Source organism: Macaca mulatta, chromosome 7 (genome assembly GCF_049350105.2).
Source record: "Macaca mulatta isolate MMU2019108-1 chromosome 7, T2T-MMU8v2.0, whole genome shotgun sequence".
Taxonomy (NCBI): domain Eukaryota; kingdom Metazoa; phylum Chordata; class Mammalia; order Primates; family Cercopithecidae; genus Macaca; species Macaca mulatta.
In genome coordinates this window covers 45722342-45737346 of record NC_133412.1, presented here as the reverse complement: position 1 = coordinate 45737346, position 15005 = coordinate 45722342, and the positions used below count along the sequence as shown (strand labels likewise).

The following is a 15005-nucleotide window of genomic DNA, read 5'->3' as shown; positions in this document are numbered from 1 at the left end:
ACATTCACAAACCTCACATTGCCTTTGGAATATCATCACCTATGCTTTCAGAATGCAAGAGAAAGGTACAGTTGAGCCACTTTACCAGGATATGAGTGAAAGATACCTACATCAAATGAAATTCGGAAACCCTTTTAAAACAACACTGAAGTATTGGCTAGTAAGAAGTATACGTATGCCCTAGCAAAGAAAATACATATAATAAGAAAGAGGGAATGAAGCAATCTGAGTGGTTTGGAGTTGGATTGTAGTCTTCAGGAGAACAAAAACTGGGTATTGTTTAGTATACCCAATGCCCAGTAGATCAGCATGTTGTTTGCATAAAAGCCCTGCTGAATCTAATGAGTGAAACAAGAAGAAATACTCCAAAATGAAGCCGGGTGCAGTAGCTCACGCCTGTAATCCCAGCACTTTGGGAGGCTGAGGCGGGTGGATCACAAGGTCAGGAGTTCGAGACCAGCCTGGCCAGCATGGTGAAACCTCATGTCTACTAAAAATAAAAAAATTAGCCAGGCATGGTGGTGCACGCCTGTAGTCCCAGCTACTTGGGAGGCTGAGGCAGGAGAATCACTTGAATCCGGGAGGTGGAGGTTGCAGTGAGTCGAGATGGCGCCATTGCACTCCAGCCTGGGCAACAGAGCGAGATTCCGTCTCAAAAAAAAAAAAAAAAAAGAAATACTCCAAAATGAACAGGTGGTGGAGAGTTTTTAAAGGGAGAATACTATAACTGGAAAAAGAAAACATAAAACAAGAATTAGGACTTTAAAAAACAGTGAAAAGTTTAAATAACTGAGTAGCTTTTTTAAAAAAATTTATTAAAAATTAAGGGAAAGGCAAAAAGGAGAAGGAAAAAATAATAATTTAACTAATTTTAGGGCCAGGCATGGCGGCTCATTCCTGTAATCCCCATACTTTTGGGATGCAGAGGCAGAAGGATAGTTTCAGCCCAGAGGTTGCCCAGACTGGGCAACATAGGGAGACCCTGTCTCTACGAAAACTTAAAAAACTTAGCTAGGCCTGGTGGCATGTATCTGTAGTCCCAGCTACTTGGGAGACAGGTGAGAGGATTGCTTGAGCCCGGGAGGTCGAGGCTGCATGTGCCGTGATTGCACCACTGCACTCAAGCCTGGGTGACAGAGCAAGAGCCTGTCTCAAAACAAAACAAAAACAAAAACAAAAACAAAACTAATTTCGAAAAGAAAAAGAATTATAGTAGCCCTCTTGGAAGGAAACATAAGGGTTATACGTTACCCCACCAATACAAGAGGCTGAAGGTATATGTGTTATAGAAAATAAAGAGAAAGGAAGCAATAAAGCGGCTGTCTTTTGCTTTTAATGCTTCATGTAAAGTACCTGGGGCATGGGGATACAATTTCAGTGATATAGAATATTTCAAAAGAGGGCCAGGCACGGTGGCTCATGCCTGTAATCCCAGCACTTTGGGAGGCCGAGGCAGGTGGATCACCTGAAGTTGGGAGTTTGAGACCAGCCTCACCAACAGGGAGAAACCCCATCTCTACTAAAAAATACAAAAAATTAGCTGGGCATGGTGGCCCATGCCTGTAATCCCAGCTACTCAGGAGGCTGCGGCAGGAGAATCACTCGAACCCAGGAGGTGGAGGTTGCGGTGAGCCGAGATGGCGCCATTGCACTCCAGCCTGGGCAACAAGAGTGAAACTCTGTCTCAAAAAAAGAACATTTCAAAAGATGCCAAGGTTGGATTTCTAGGAATAGAGTTCCAGTTATGACCATCTACCACATTTTAATGAATGGGATATGAAGCATAAAACACACTCTCGTCTGCCTCATAAAAATGTTTCATCTAATGGAAACTTAGTTAAACCTCTTATATCTAGAAAAAGTACCATTTACCATTAGCTGAGTTCTCTCACAATGTCTAAGAGATTACGAGAGGATTTAAAATGCTAGTCTTTGAAAACATCTCAAACAGCACAGACAATTTCTGGATGAACATTAAGCATTCAGTGGCTAAAGACAACAAAATGTTTTACATTTAGTTTTTGCCTGTAATTCCTGGCTGCATGCTTTTCTTTCAATTTGTAATAATGTTTTGAAATGCATTTCAACCTTTATACTGCACAATAACAAACACAATATGCTGGACTGAGGTTTCCAGTTACCAATTAGTCATTATTATAAAATAGCTACTAGTGTTGACTACGGTATTATTCTCCTTCTAAGGATGTAAACTTTCAAATTTCTTGTTTTTATCTGCAAATAGAGAAATGTCTGGCATTTGCAAATACTATATCTGGGTTCAATTAGTCACTGGGAAATTCAGGAAGTAGTTAATGCATCTAATGTTATTTTCCAAACATAATAAACACTATTTAATTCTCTCCAAATGTCTTTGGAGAAAGAGCAAAGTAAATATCCAAAGAAGAAATACTAGATTCCTAAACACTCAAATGTCTTCTTTAAAGAAAAAATACATAGTCACTAATACTATTGAATAGTTTACATAAATACATATGACTACTATTAATAGTCTAAAGAATAGAACTAATATATATATGACGATGCATTTAGCCCAAAAGTATTTATACATCCAGAGGTTTATGAAGTATCTTTTAACATTGTGATTATGGCACCTAAAAAAATCACATGACAATGTGTATTTGGTCATACTATGGTTTGACATTTATAAAATATCTTGGAATTGAAATTCTATAGATACTTGTTCTAACTTTAGGTAATCTGACTTTTCCTTTTCTCCTACTCAGACACAAAATACATTGGTGTAATAACAAGGTCAGGCTCGCTGGGTTACAGCCATCAAGGTAGGCTTTTATCAGAGGTCATGTTCATAAGAGTAGGATTTGTGTTTAAATTATTTACTTTGTTTAGAATGATGATACTGTTTTTAATGTCTTTGTTTCTCTCCCTATGCCAAGACAGACTACTCTAGAATGAAAATACCAATGTGTGAAATATGTTTGATTGAAATCTTATTTTTTTTGAGATAGGGTCTCATTTTGTCACCCAGGTTGGGAGTGCAGGGCATGATCTTAGCTCACTGCAACTTCCACCTTCCAGCTTCAAGTGATCCTCCCACCTTAGCCCTCCGAGTAGTTGGGACAACAGGCACAGAGCACCACACCTAGCTAATTTTTTTGGTACAGACAGGGTTTTACCATGTTGCCCAGGCTGGTCTCGAACTCATTGAAATCTTTAATCTCATTATACATTGTCAAACCTGAAAATGATTTGACTCCAGGCACAGAAATGCCTGCTCTTGATCTGGTGTTGTAATAATGCCATCTACGGACTTTCCTTCTCTCTCTTACATTCTTTCTTTAGTCCCTACTGCTTGCTGGAAGGGTTTCTGGTTAGCTTCTATTCAGTTACAACAGGCCATGTGGTTCTCCTGCTTTATACCTAAAAAGTGACACATCTATTTCTAGATTTACAATTAGTGTGCCACAATTGTGCTTTAGCACAATTAGAAATCTTGCTCAGAATCCCTGATGTGTCTACAGGACTAACAGCCTGTTTTGGGAGTACAGTTGGAGTCTGCTACTTGTTTTACCACCCCCCAGAAAGTGCTAAGCTCTTTAAGGTTAAGGCTGTACTTACTCATTTTATTATCATCCATGCTTAGCTGAGGGTGTTTTATACAAAGTAGATAACAATGTTTCATGAACTGAAGCATAACCTAGGTACACTGTTATTGATATAAGACTAACGGAAAATATGGGAGAAAAGTCTGCAAAGTGGGAAATGTGTACTGCAACAGAAGTCATTCACTGCCAGACGCATTCACATTCTGAGGCAGATTTAAATCATCGGTCTTCCTCTGCTTTCCACCTGAAACATTCAACTTGGGGTGAATTTTAGAGCATACATTCCAGTTTGAACAAATGTTCTACATCCTGCGAGCAGGAGCAGGATCACCTGGGAACTTACTAGAAATACGAATTTTCTTTTTTTCTTTTTTTTGAGACAGTCTCACTCTGTTGCCCAGGCTGGAGTGCAATGGTAAGATCTTGGCTCACTGCAACCTCCACCTCCTGGGTTCAAGCAATTCTCCGGCCTCAGCCTCCAGAGTAGCTGAGATTACAGGCACACGCCACCACGCTTCGCTAATTTTTGTATTTTAGTAGAGACGAGGTTTCACCATGTTGCCCAGGCTGGTCTCAAACTCCTGAGCTCGGATAATCCACCTGCCTCAGCCTCCCAAAGTCCTAGGATTACAGGCGTGAGATACCATGCCTGGCCTAGAAAGACAAATTTTCTTAGTCTCTCCTCCTGACTCAGACGCAGGGGAGCAATGTGTGCATTTTAATAAGCTCTCAGGTAATTCTGATGTATGTACACCAGTTTGAGAACCACAGTACTAGAATCATCTTTTGATAATAAAGAATACTATATCCAAGTAACCTTTTAGTGCACTACCCGAATCCCTCCAGAGTATTACAAACCTGGGAAAAATTCAAACTATTCTTTGATTGCTAAGTTAAGTTTCACAATCAAGAATCATATTTGGCAAGTCTTTAATCCCTATTTGCCAAGTTAATTTTCATGATTACTTTTTTTTAATGTCTCAGCACTTACCCTTTATTATTTAGTGGTGATGTGGGAGAAAGGGAAGGACAGGTCCTCTTGGCAGATGGCTCTTCTTCCTCTTCATCAGATGAACTGTCTATGGTTAGGTCAATCACTTCTACTTTCTTGTTTTTATTTGAGGACTGGTGGTGAGAAGCTACTTGATGCTCCAGTGTGGAGCTCAAGCATCCTATATGGGAATGATTAAAATACAAGGCAAGGGAAGAGTTATGACATCTCTCTTTTCTCAGTGTCCCTACAGTTTATCAGTTACAGTTTAGATTCACAATATTGTTGGGAGCCAGAGAGTAGAAAACCAACAGTGGCTCTGTTCTACTAAGTTTAAAACTATTATTTAATAATAGTAAATTATTTTTCAAAATAATAATAAATTACTGAATTAGAGCAAACAATCAAAATGTGTCTTATGTCCACTTCAGAAGAAAAGTAATTTGAAAGCACAGACTGTATATTAATTTTTGTCTGCATAGTATCTGACATACTTCAGAAATACGATGATAGCATTTTCAAAACTCATAGTCTCTTTCCAGCAAAAACATACTAAAAGCCAGGAAAAAATAAATAAATGAAAACTGAACCTTTACTACTCTGTACCAAATCTGTTAAAAATTTAAAAAGGGTACAGTTTCAAAAGTATGACTTTACAAATGACTAATTATATTAAATTACTTTGAAATCTTATATCAGAAAATTTTTTAAAGCTGGCAAAAAAGTGAATTTAAAAGGATTTCTATCAATAAGTTAATAGGAATCATTAAGCTATCCACAAACTGCTCAGTGTTTTTTAAAAATATATGGATTTTAATATTGAAAACCAGACTTACAGCAGTAGGGAGACTGCCCCTTCCTTGTGAAGAACTACTCACCATCGACTCCATTGTAAGAGGCAGAAACTTCTTGTACTTCCTTTTTCGATCTCATCGGTGCCCAAGTGCCATCCTCCTTAAATTGTATTTCATCACAGTCTGTACAGTACTTTAGGATTTCCATAAACAAGCTATAAGAAAACAATTCATCCTTAAAATATCATATTTTAAATGAAAATAAAAGTTGAACAACTCAAGTTATATTTATTCTTAAAATCTAGTGTTAAATAGGAATATAGCTGCCTAATTTATGTCACATTTATGTAAGAAAATATGTGACCACGAAAAATGACATTTTCAAAGATTTTTAATCATATGGAAAAATGTTGACAAAAAGTGAGAAAAGGTCAACAAAAGAAAGCTTAATTTCAAAAATAAAATTATGTGTGAGTAGTATATAGATAGTAGTTACCTCTGGGTGGTACCTTCATGGGTATTTATTTTTCTTCTTTATACATTTTTGCATATTCTAAATTGCCTACAATAAGCATGTCTTATTTGATAAACTGAAGCAATACATACACAAACATGTAATCAAAGGTTAAATCTCTTTAATAAAATATTGTAACAGACATTTAAAAACATGTATAAAGAATGCATAAAATTAACTATGGCCAAATTCTTAGGTTACAATGTTAAATGAAACCAAAGGATAAAAATTATTAACAGTATACAATCACAACTATGGAAAGATGAAAATTGGAAAATTATACACCCGAAAAAGCTTTTTATTTTCCTGTGTTTTGCAATTTTTCTTTAAAATAGTATGTGTGTACATGGCTTTTATAACAAGAAATGGGAGAACCTAAAGCTATGTTACATATAAAGTTGGAAAATATTACTATTTAATTCTGATTTACTACTAAGTGGTCACCATCATTTCTGAAAAATTAAACATAAAACATTTAAGTTACATGTTTTTCTTTTTTTTTTCCCCATGACTGGTCTGACATCCTTCAAGCTCCAGGTTATACTTGTATTGCTAAATATACTCAATTTCTGATATTACCACCTTTATGCTCCTATGTTTTCTTAAATACTATAGGTAAGTTGCCTTAAGTCTTTTGCTAGAAAGTACAGGAAATATTAAGTACAGGCCGGGTGCGGTGGCTCACACGCCTGTAATCTCAGCACTTTGGGAGGCCAAGGCAGGAGGATCACTTGAGCCCAGGATTCAAGATCAGCCTGGGCAAAATGGCAAGACTCTGTCTTTGCCCCCCCACCCCCCGCAAAATCAAGTAGATTCCTCCTTTTCACAATAGTTTTTGTTTAGTGGCAAAAGGGGGGGAAAAAAGGAGGCTGCAGAAGAGGAGAACATTTAGAGGAACATTCCAAGATGTCTGGTAGGACAGATAAAACAAAGGGGTGTTAAAAGCAATTGGTTATTGTGATGCCATAGGTGGACAAGACAAAAAAGAAAAAGAAGACCATGACTGAAGCTGGATCTAATCTCCACAAACAGGTTAACTTCTATTGAAAAGCCCAATGTTGGATGAACCTGAGTTAACCCAAATTTCCCCATACATTCTTTTTCCAATATGGTCTGCATATCTAGGGATGGATGGACTAATGACAGGAAAAAGAAAAGGTATAAGCACACCCTGCTTAAAACCACTAGTGCTTTAAACGACAAATGCCAGGAGGCACTGACAGTAACACACGTATTTTCAAAACAAGGGAACATCGAGTTAAAAAGATAAAATATTCATAACACTAATTTGAAATAAATTACTTTGAAAATATTGGTTTGCAGATTCACAAAAATCCTACAAATACATAACTTAGAATTTTCATCCCAAATCTGATGTGTAACAAACCCAGATAATATATGGTCATTTCAAGGAACCAAAACACTTAAAGTAACATACCCATCAATAATAAGGTGTTCATATGGAGCCTTCTTATCACAGACAGGACAAACCCAGGTTGGTTTTTTCTCATTCATCTGAATGTAAAGAGTTGCGTCAAAACACTGTAGATGAGAACATGTAAGGGCCCGACACGGAATTGTCAGCCGCATTTTACCAAGCTTTAAAAAGGGAGAAAAAGTAAATATTAGGTAATTGCTATTCAACATTTAAGCTTTGACAAAAATTTCCTAGAACACAACAGGTAGGCATGCTGATTTAAAGCATACTGTGTTTACTTTTCATCAATGTAGGAGAACATTAAATACATTTCCTGTGAAATATCCATAGGTTTAAAAATTACAGCATTTATTTGGCTATCAAACAAAATGACTATGGAAAGTCTACAAGGGTTATTTACTAAAATCCACAGCTCACAGATCAGCTTTTGGTGGAGAGGGTCATAACCCCTTGAATTACACTCAAAATTTCGTGTGTGCATTTCTCTGGAGAGAGTGCTTTCACCAGTTTTTTTAAAAAAGAGATGGGGTCTTGCTATGTTGCCCAGGCTGAAGTGCCAACTCTATTCACAGGCACAATCGTAGCACTCTACAGCCTCAAACTCCTGGGCACAAGCAATCCTCCTGCCTCAGCCTCCAGAGTATCTGGCAATACAGGCACACACTACTGTGCCCAGCTTTTCTCAAATTCTTAAAGCAGTCCTTGATCCAAAAAAAAAAAAAATTTAAGAACCACCTAACTAGGGATTAGGGAAAATAGAGAATGTCTTATTAAATACTGCACAATACAGAAATCCATTGATATTTGCTATCAGTCTTACCTATGAATAAGAGCAGTTCACAGGACAAAACTGAATCAATAGTGATCATTTCCCATAATGCTTGGCATAATTGCCAAGTGGCAGCTCTGAGGAGGAAGGCAGGTGCACACACTCTGCATTGCTTCCTCACTGGGAACCATCATGAGCAATTCAGCCTACAGCCCTGGACCTCTAGCATCTCCAGCATGTTAGGAGACTTGTTGCCCTGCAAATATTGCTTCAGCTGACATGTGGTGAGTCTATTCAGGAAGAGGAAATCTGCTTCATCTGGTCCCTGAGCTGCTAGCTTTAGCCCAAGGCAGAGAAGCCACCCAGAAACCTGCATAGGGAGCTACCATATCACTATCTCATTCCCCAGAAGCCAGCTTGTACCACTGTAGAGTCCCCAGATCGCACAATGGCCACATAGTAGATAAGTTATCTACTTTCAATAACCACATTATTTGCCAAGTACCAGGAAAAGATTTGTGAACTTGAAAAATACAAAGGCTTGTGCTGGAGAGGATGTGGAGAAATAGGAATGCTTTTACACCGTTGGTGGGAGTGTAAACTAGTTCAACCATTGTGGAAGACAGTGTGGCGATTCCTCAAGGATCTGGAACTAGAAATACCATTTGACCCAGCCATCCCATTACGGGGTATATACCCAAAGGATTATAAATCACGCTACTTATAAAGACACATTGCACACATATGTTTATTACGACACTATTCACAATAGCAAAGACTTGAAACCAACCCAAATGCCCATCAATGATAGACTGGATTAAGAAAATGTGGCACATATACACCATGGAATACTATGCAGTCATAAAAAAAGATGAGTTTATATCCTTTGCAGGGACATGGATGAAGCTGGAAACCATCATTCTGAGCAAATTATCACAAGGACAGAAAACCAAACACCGCAGGTTCTCACTCATAGGTGGGAACTGAACAATGAGAACACTTGGACACAGGAAGGGGAACATCACACACCAGGGCCTGTCGTGGAGTGACGGGCAGGGGGGCGGGATAGCATTAGGAGAAATACCTAATGTAAATGACGAGTTAGTTAATGGGTGCAGCAAACCAACATGGCACATATATACCTATGTAACAAACCTGCACATTGTGCACATGTGCCCTAGAACTTAAAGTATTTTTTATATATATGTATATATATAAAAGAAAAATATAAAGGCTTGAAAAGAATATGAGTTAAATGAGGAAAAGATTCTTGGCTTAGATCAATTTCAGGGAAATGTGCAATTTCCTAGTCTACCAGGAAATTAACTGTCATTTGGTGCCCAAAATAATTGCTTTGATACCAATGATTTACTGTGTCTCTAAGAAAGGCATTTAACCTTTCTGGGTCCCTTTTACTTTCTCTAAGGTAACACTGTTTCCTCCTTACTTCAACCAGATGTAGCCATGATGAATAAAAATAGAACCCTGAACATGTTATAAACTTACTGAGAATAGAGCAATGCCAGTTTATAGTATCAGAAGTATAACCTGGAGAGACCTAGAGTAAAAACTGGTTAACTCCCTTCTGTGTACTCCCACCTCTATACTCCTGCATATGATTACAATCAAGCACCACATAACATTTTGGTCAACAGTGAACCACATATATGATAGAGGTCTTCAAATTATGTACAGTACATGATACCTGATAACAGACAACCATGTTACTGGTTTCTGATTTACTATACTTTTTATCATTATTTTGGAGTGTACTCCCTTTACTTACATATATTTTAAAAGTTAACTGTAAAACAGCCTCAGGCGGGTAGGAGAGAACAGCTCCATGTCTGTTACTGCCACTGAAGACCTTCCAGTGGGACAAGACGTGGAGGTGGAAGGAAGTGATACTGATGATCCTGACTCTGTGTAGGCCTAGGCTAATGTGTGTCTTAGTTTTTAACAAAAAAGTTTAAAAAGTAGAAAACAAAAGTAAAAAAATGTTAAAAATAGAAAAAGCTTATAGAATAAGGATATAAAGAAAGAAAATATTTTTGTACAGTTGTACAACGTGCTTGTGTTTTAAGCTAAGTGTTAATACAAGAGTCAAAAGTTAAAAAATTAAAAAGCTTATAAAATAAAAAAGTTACAGTGGCCGGGTGCAGTGGCTCACACCAGTAACCCCAGCACTTTGGGAGGCCGAGGAGGCAGGATCACCTGAGTTCAGGAGTTTGAGACCAGCCTGGCTGACGTGGCGCAACTCCGTCTCTACTAAAAATACAAAAATAAGCCAGGCATGGTGGCATACATCTGGGATCCCAGTTACTTGGGAGGCTGAGGCAGGAGAATCACTTGAGCCTGGGAGGCAGAGGTTGCTGTGAGCTGAGATCACACTACTGCACTCCAGCCTGGGTGACACAGGGAGACTCTGTCTCAAAAACAAAAAACAAAAATCAAAGTTACAGTAAGCTAAGGTTTATTATTGAAGAAAGAAAAATATTTTAAATTTATTGTAGCTGCAGTGTACAGTGTTTATAAAGTCTACAGTGATGTAAGTGATGTCCTAAACCTTCACATTTGCTCACCACTCACTGACTTATTTGGAGCAACTTCCAGTCCTGTAAGCTCCATTCATAGTAAGTGCCCCATACAGGTGTACCAGTTTTCATCTTTTATACTTTTTACTGTACCTTTTCTATGTTTAGGTACACAGATACTTAGCATTGTGTTACAACTGCCTACAGTATTCAGTTTTGTAACATGCTGTACAGTTTTGCAGCCTAGGAGCAATAGTCCCAAGGTACGTAGTAAGCTATACCATCTAGGTTTGTGTAAGCACACCTATGATGCTTTTGTTGAACACCACCACCTATGATGCTTTTGTTGAATAACACAACTATGTTGCTTTTGTTGAATAACAACAAAATCCCCTAATAATGCATTTCTCAAAAGGTATCCCCATCATTAAGGCATGCACAACTGTATGTTACTTATTTATACGTGTGTCTCCTCCTACCAGAAACAGGTTGGACTAATTTCCTTGTCCCCATACTTGGAAATATACAGCAGTAAGACAGTCCTGTGCACTGATAAAGCTTCAGTTGTGCATGATGGGCAATTCCAGGAGGCACCACTCATGGAAGGCATATAGGTCGTACTCAGTAATTTATAGTGCAGCCTGAGTATGAATTCTGGTGTTAGAATGAATCCTGGCCCCACTACGTACCTACTGTGTGAATCCTGAATGTTATTTTATTTAATCACTCAGAGGCTCAGTTTTATAAAATGGGGATAAAAATGGGATCTACACAAAATGATTGTGGGGATTCAATTACGTTTACTGCACAGTACGTGACACATAGTAAGTTTTCAATAAATAAAAATAGTATTAATTAACATATTTGCTTTAAATCACTTTGTACACTAGGAAACCCACCCAAACCTCAGCTTAGTAATTCTTTTATTGTGGGCTCACAAAGTATTAAACAGCTTCACCAGACTCCCTTACTGCACTTCTACTCAATTTTAATTTTTTTATTTTTTGAGCAAGAGTCTCCCAAGCAATTCTCCTGCCTCAGCCTCCCAAGTAGCTGGGATTACAGGCAGGTGCCACCATGCCTCGCTAATTTTTGCATTTTGAGTAGAGACGGGGTTTCGCCATGTTGGCCACACTGGTCTCAAACTCCTGGCCTCAAGTGCTCTGCACACCCTGGCCTCCCAAAGTGCTGGCATTAAAGGCGTGAGCCACCCGTCCCACAAATTTTTTATGATTTGATTTACATAAGCACCTGATAAAAAGGCCAAAAAGAACAAAGTAGTTATAACGGAAAAATTACCATTAGGCAAGATACCATGTGGCATTAGTTCAGAAACATTTTCCAAATAGCAATCTGGTTGGTGGTGCCAAGTTACATTTTTATATCTTATGTCAGACCTTAACTTATCTATGAAATACAAATTCCTATTTTATAAGGTACTTTTGCTATTGCCTTAATACTAAGTAGAAAAACCACAGACTAAAAATTCTAGACAAATACAGTAATAGTACACAAGGTTTATGAACTGTAGAACTACCAGACTACTTCTGATTGTTTATGAAAACGGATAAGATGGTAAGAAATAAAGATTATTTCAGAATCCAAGCCATAGGCAATGAAATTTATACTCTGGGCCGGGCACGGTGGCTCACGCCTGTAATTCCAGCACTTTGGGAGGCCGAGGTGGGTGGATTACAAGGTCAGGAGATCGAGACCATCCTGGCTAACACGGTGAAACCCCGTCTCTACTAAAAATACAAAAAATTAGCTGGGCGTGGTGGCGAGTGCCTGTAATCCCAGCCACTGGGAGGCTGAAGCAGGAGAATGGCATGAACCCAGGAGGCGGAGCTTGCAGTGAGCCCAGATCGCACCACTGCACTCCTACCTGGGCAACAGGGCGAGACTCCGTCTCAAAAAAAAAAAAAGAAATTTATACTCTGAAAAGCAGCTGTTTTCCAAAGGCCTTCATCTCACATATCTTTACCCCATGATCTCCAGCTGTCAGTTCATATCTTGTAGGCAAGAGAGCAACTCTCAAGCCTTTATCTTCAGCTATACTGACAAGGTGACCTACAGAGTTTTTAAGGAATGCTGACACAGAAATGGTGCAAGAAAGACATAAAAGGGTACATAAAAGCAAAAGCTCATTTTCAAATGCATCATTAGCTGTCACATAAATGCCTTAGAATAATAAAATAACTATTATGTGATAATTCTTATATTCGTGATTTTTAAAAAAATCACTAAATTCTAAATAATTATCTGAAAAACAGATATCGATTTTCTCTAACTTGGTATAAGGAGAGAAGCTGAACTTTGAACGTCTTCATCTTGTGATTACAAATTCTTCCTTTCCCTTTATAGGACATAAATTATGTTTGAATTATTTGCATATAAACACTTTAACTCCCAAATGTGTTTTCTAATGCCACTAACTTTACAATAATAGTGCTATCTATATTAGTAACTGATGATGCTGCAAGAGAAAACATTCTAGATACAAGTTTTAACCAACTTATATTTTTAAAAAGCCCTAAAAATGTCAATAAAACGTGCTTTCTCTTTGCAAAAGGAAAAAGTGTGACATTAAAAACAATTTCGGCTGGGCACAGTGGCTCACACCTGTAATCCCGGCACTTTGGGAGGCTAAGGCAGGCGGATCACTTGAGGTCAGGAGTTTGAGACTAGCCTGGCCAACATGGTGAAACCCCATCTCTACTAAAAATAAAAAATTAGCCGGGCGTGGTGGCAGGCACCTGTAATACCAGTTACTCAGGAGGTTGAGGCAGGAGAATTGCTTGAACCCGGGAGGTGGAGGTTGCAGTGAGCTGAGATCACACCACTGCACTCCAGCCTAGGCAACAGAACAAGACTCTGTCTCAAAAAATAAAAAAATTTTAAAAGGGCTGGGAGTGGTGGCTCACACCTGTAATCCCAGCACTTTGGGAAGCTAAGGCAGGTGGATCACCTGAGGTCAGGAGTTTGAGACCAGCCTGGCCAACATGGTGAAACTCCATCTCTACTAAAAATACAAAAAATTAGCTGGGCGTGGTGGCGCTCACCTGTAGCTCCAGCTACTTGGGAAGCTGAGGCAGGGGAATCACTTGAACCTGGGAGGTGGAGGTTGCAGTGAGCCAAGATCTGGTCACTGTACTCCAGCCTGGGTGACAGAGCAAAACTCTGTCTCTGAAAAAAAAAAAAAAAGAAAAAGAAAAAGAAAAAGAACAATTTCACAAGTTTTTTTCACAATAATATTTCATAAATACATTTCCAGAGTTTATCTTCTTCTATCAATTCCAAGTCATTTGTATTTGGGTTTACAAAGCAGTTTTTCAAAGATTCCTCCACCTCTATTTTTAATAAATCAGAACCATAAAATTCCCAAAGAGTAAAAACATTTTTAATTATTTTTGTTGCCTTTAGCTAAATGGCACAGAAACAACAGAAACTCATTTATTTGGAGCTCTGTACATCACAATAAGGGCAACTGTAATGCACAGTAAGACATCATATGTACATATTTCAAAGAGAGCAAATCTCCTTTATTATCCTATAAATTTGATATATAGATATTACTAAATTTTATTTTTGAGTAAAAACATACCTAAAATGTATGATCTTACTATTTCAGAATAACTGTGAGGGATTATCCCTTTAGCCAAATAGAAACCCATGAAAGTATTATAATTATGTATTTTACACATACATACACACATATACACAATATACACATATAGTTGTTTTGTTTTACACTCTGAATTTTTAAAGCAGATGTCAATTTAAAATGAACTGCTGGCTGGGCATGGTGGCTCACGCCTGTAATCTCAAGGGAGGCCAAGGCAGGAGGATTGCTTGAGGCCAGAAGTCCACGACCAGCCTGGGCAACATATGAAGACCCTGTCTCTACAAAAAAATACAAAAATTAGCCGAGTGTGGTGGCACATGCCGGTAGTCCCAGCTGCTTGGAGGGTTGATGCAGGAGCATTGCTTGAACCTGGGAGGTGGAGGCTGCAGTGACCTGAGATGGCAGCACTGCACTCCAGCCTGGGTGACAAAGTGAAACCCTGTCTCAAAAAAAGAAAAATAAAGGTACAAAGAGCAAAATGTGATTAAGTTTCTAATAATATAGAGATGAGCACCTGAACTACAGAATTAAAACATAGTTCCACAAATAAAACTTTTAAGATTTATATTGGAGTGCTTATTTATACGAATAAATGCTTCATATGTGTGTTAAACATAAAGCCTCATGTATATATTAGTACAACTATAAACACTTTTAAGTGAGACTGCAGAAAAACACTACTCTTTCCAGTGATTTAAATAGAAAAAGAAGTGTATGTACTTTTCTAAACTTATTGTATTTTCTGAATTGGTGTTT

At 38.2% G+C, this 15005-nt stretch overlaps 1 protein-coding gene across 1 annotated transcript in view; it reads right to left on the bottom strand.

Moving 5' to 3' along the window:
* PIAS1 (protein inhibitor of activated STAT 1) overlaps positions 1 to 15005 on the bottom strand; it is a 136262-nt gene that overhangs the window by 7521 nt on the left and 113736 nt on the right. Inside the window, 3 exon segments of the mRNA NM_001266301.2 lie at positions 4576 to 4756; positions 5454 to 5584; positions 7322 to 7482. Of these exon segments, the coding sequence (NP_001253230.1) occupies positions 4576 to 4756; positions 5454 to 5584; positions 7322 to 7482 (473 nt within the window).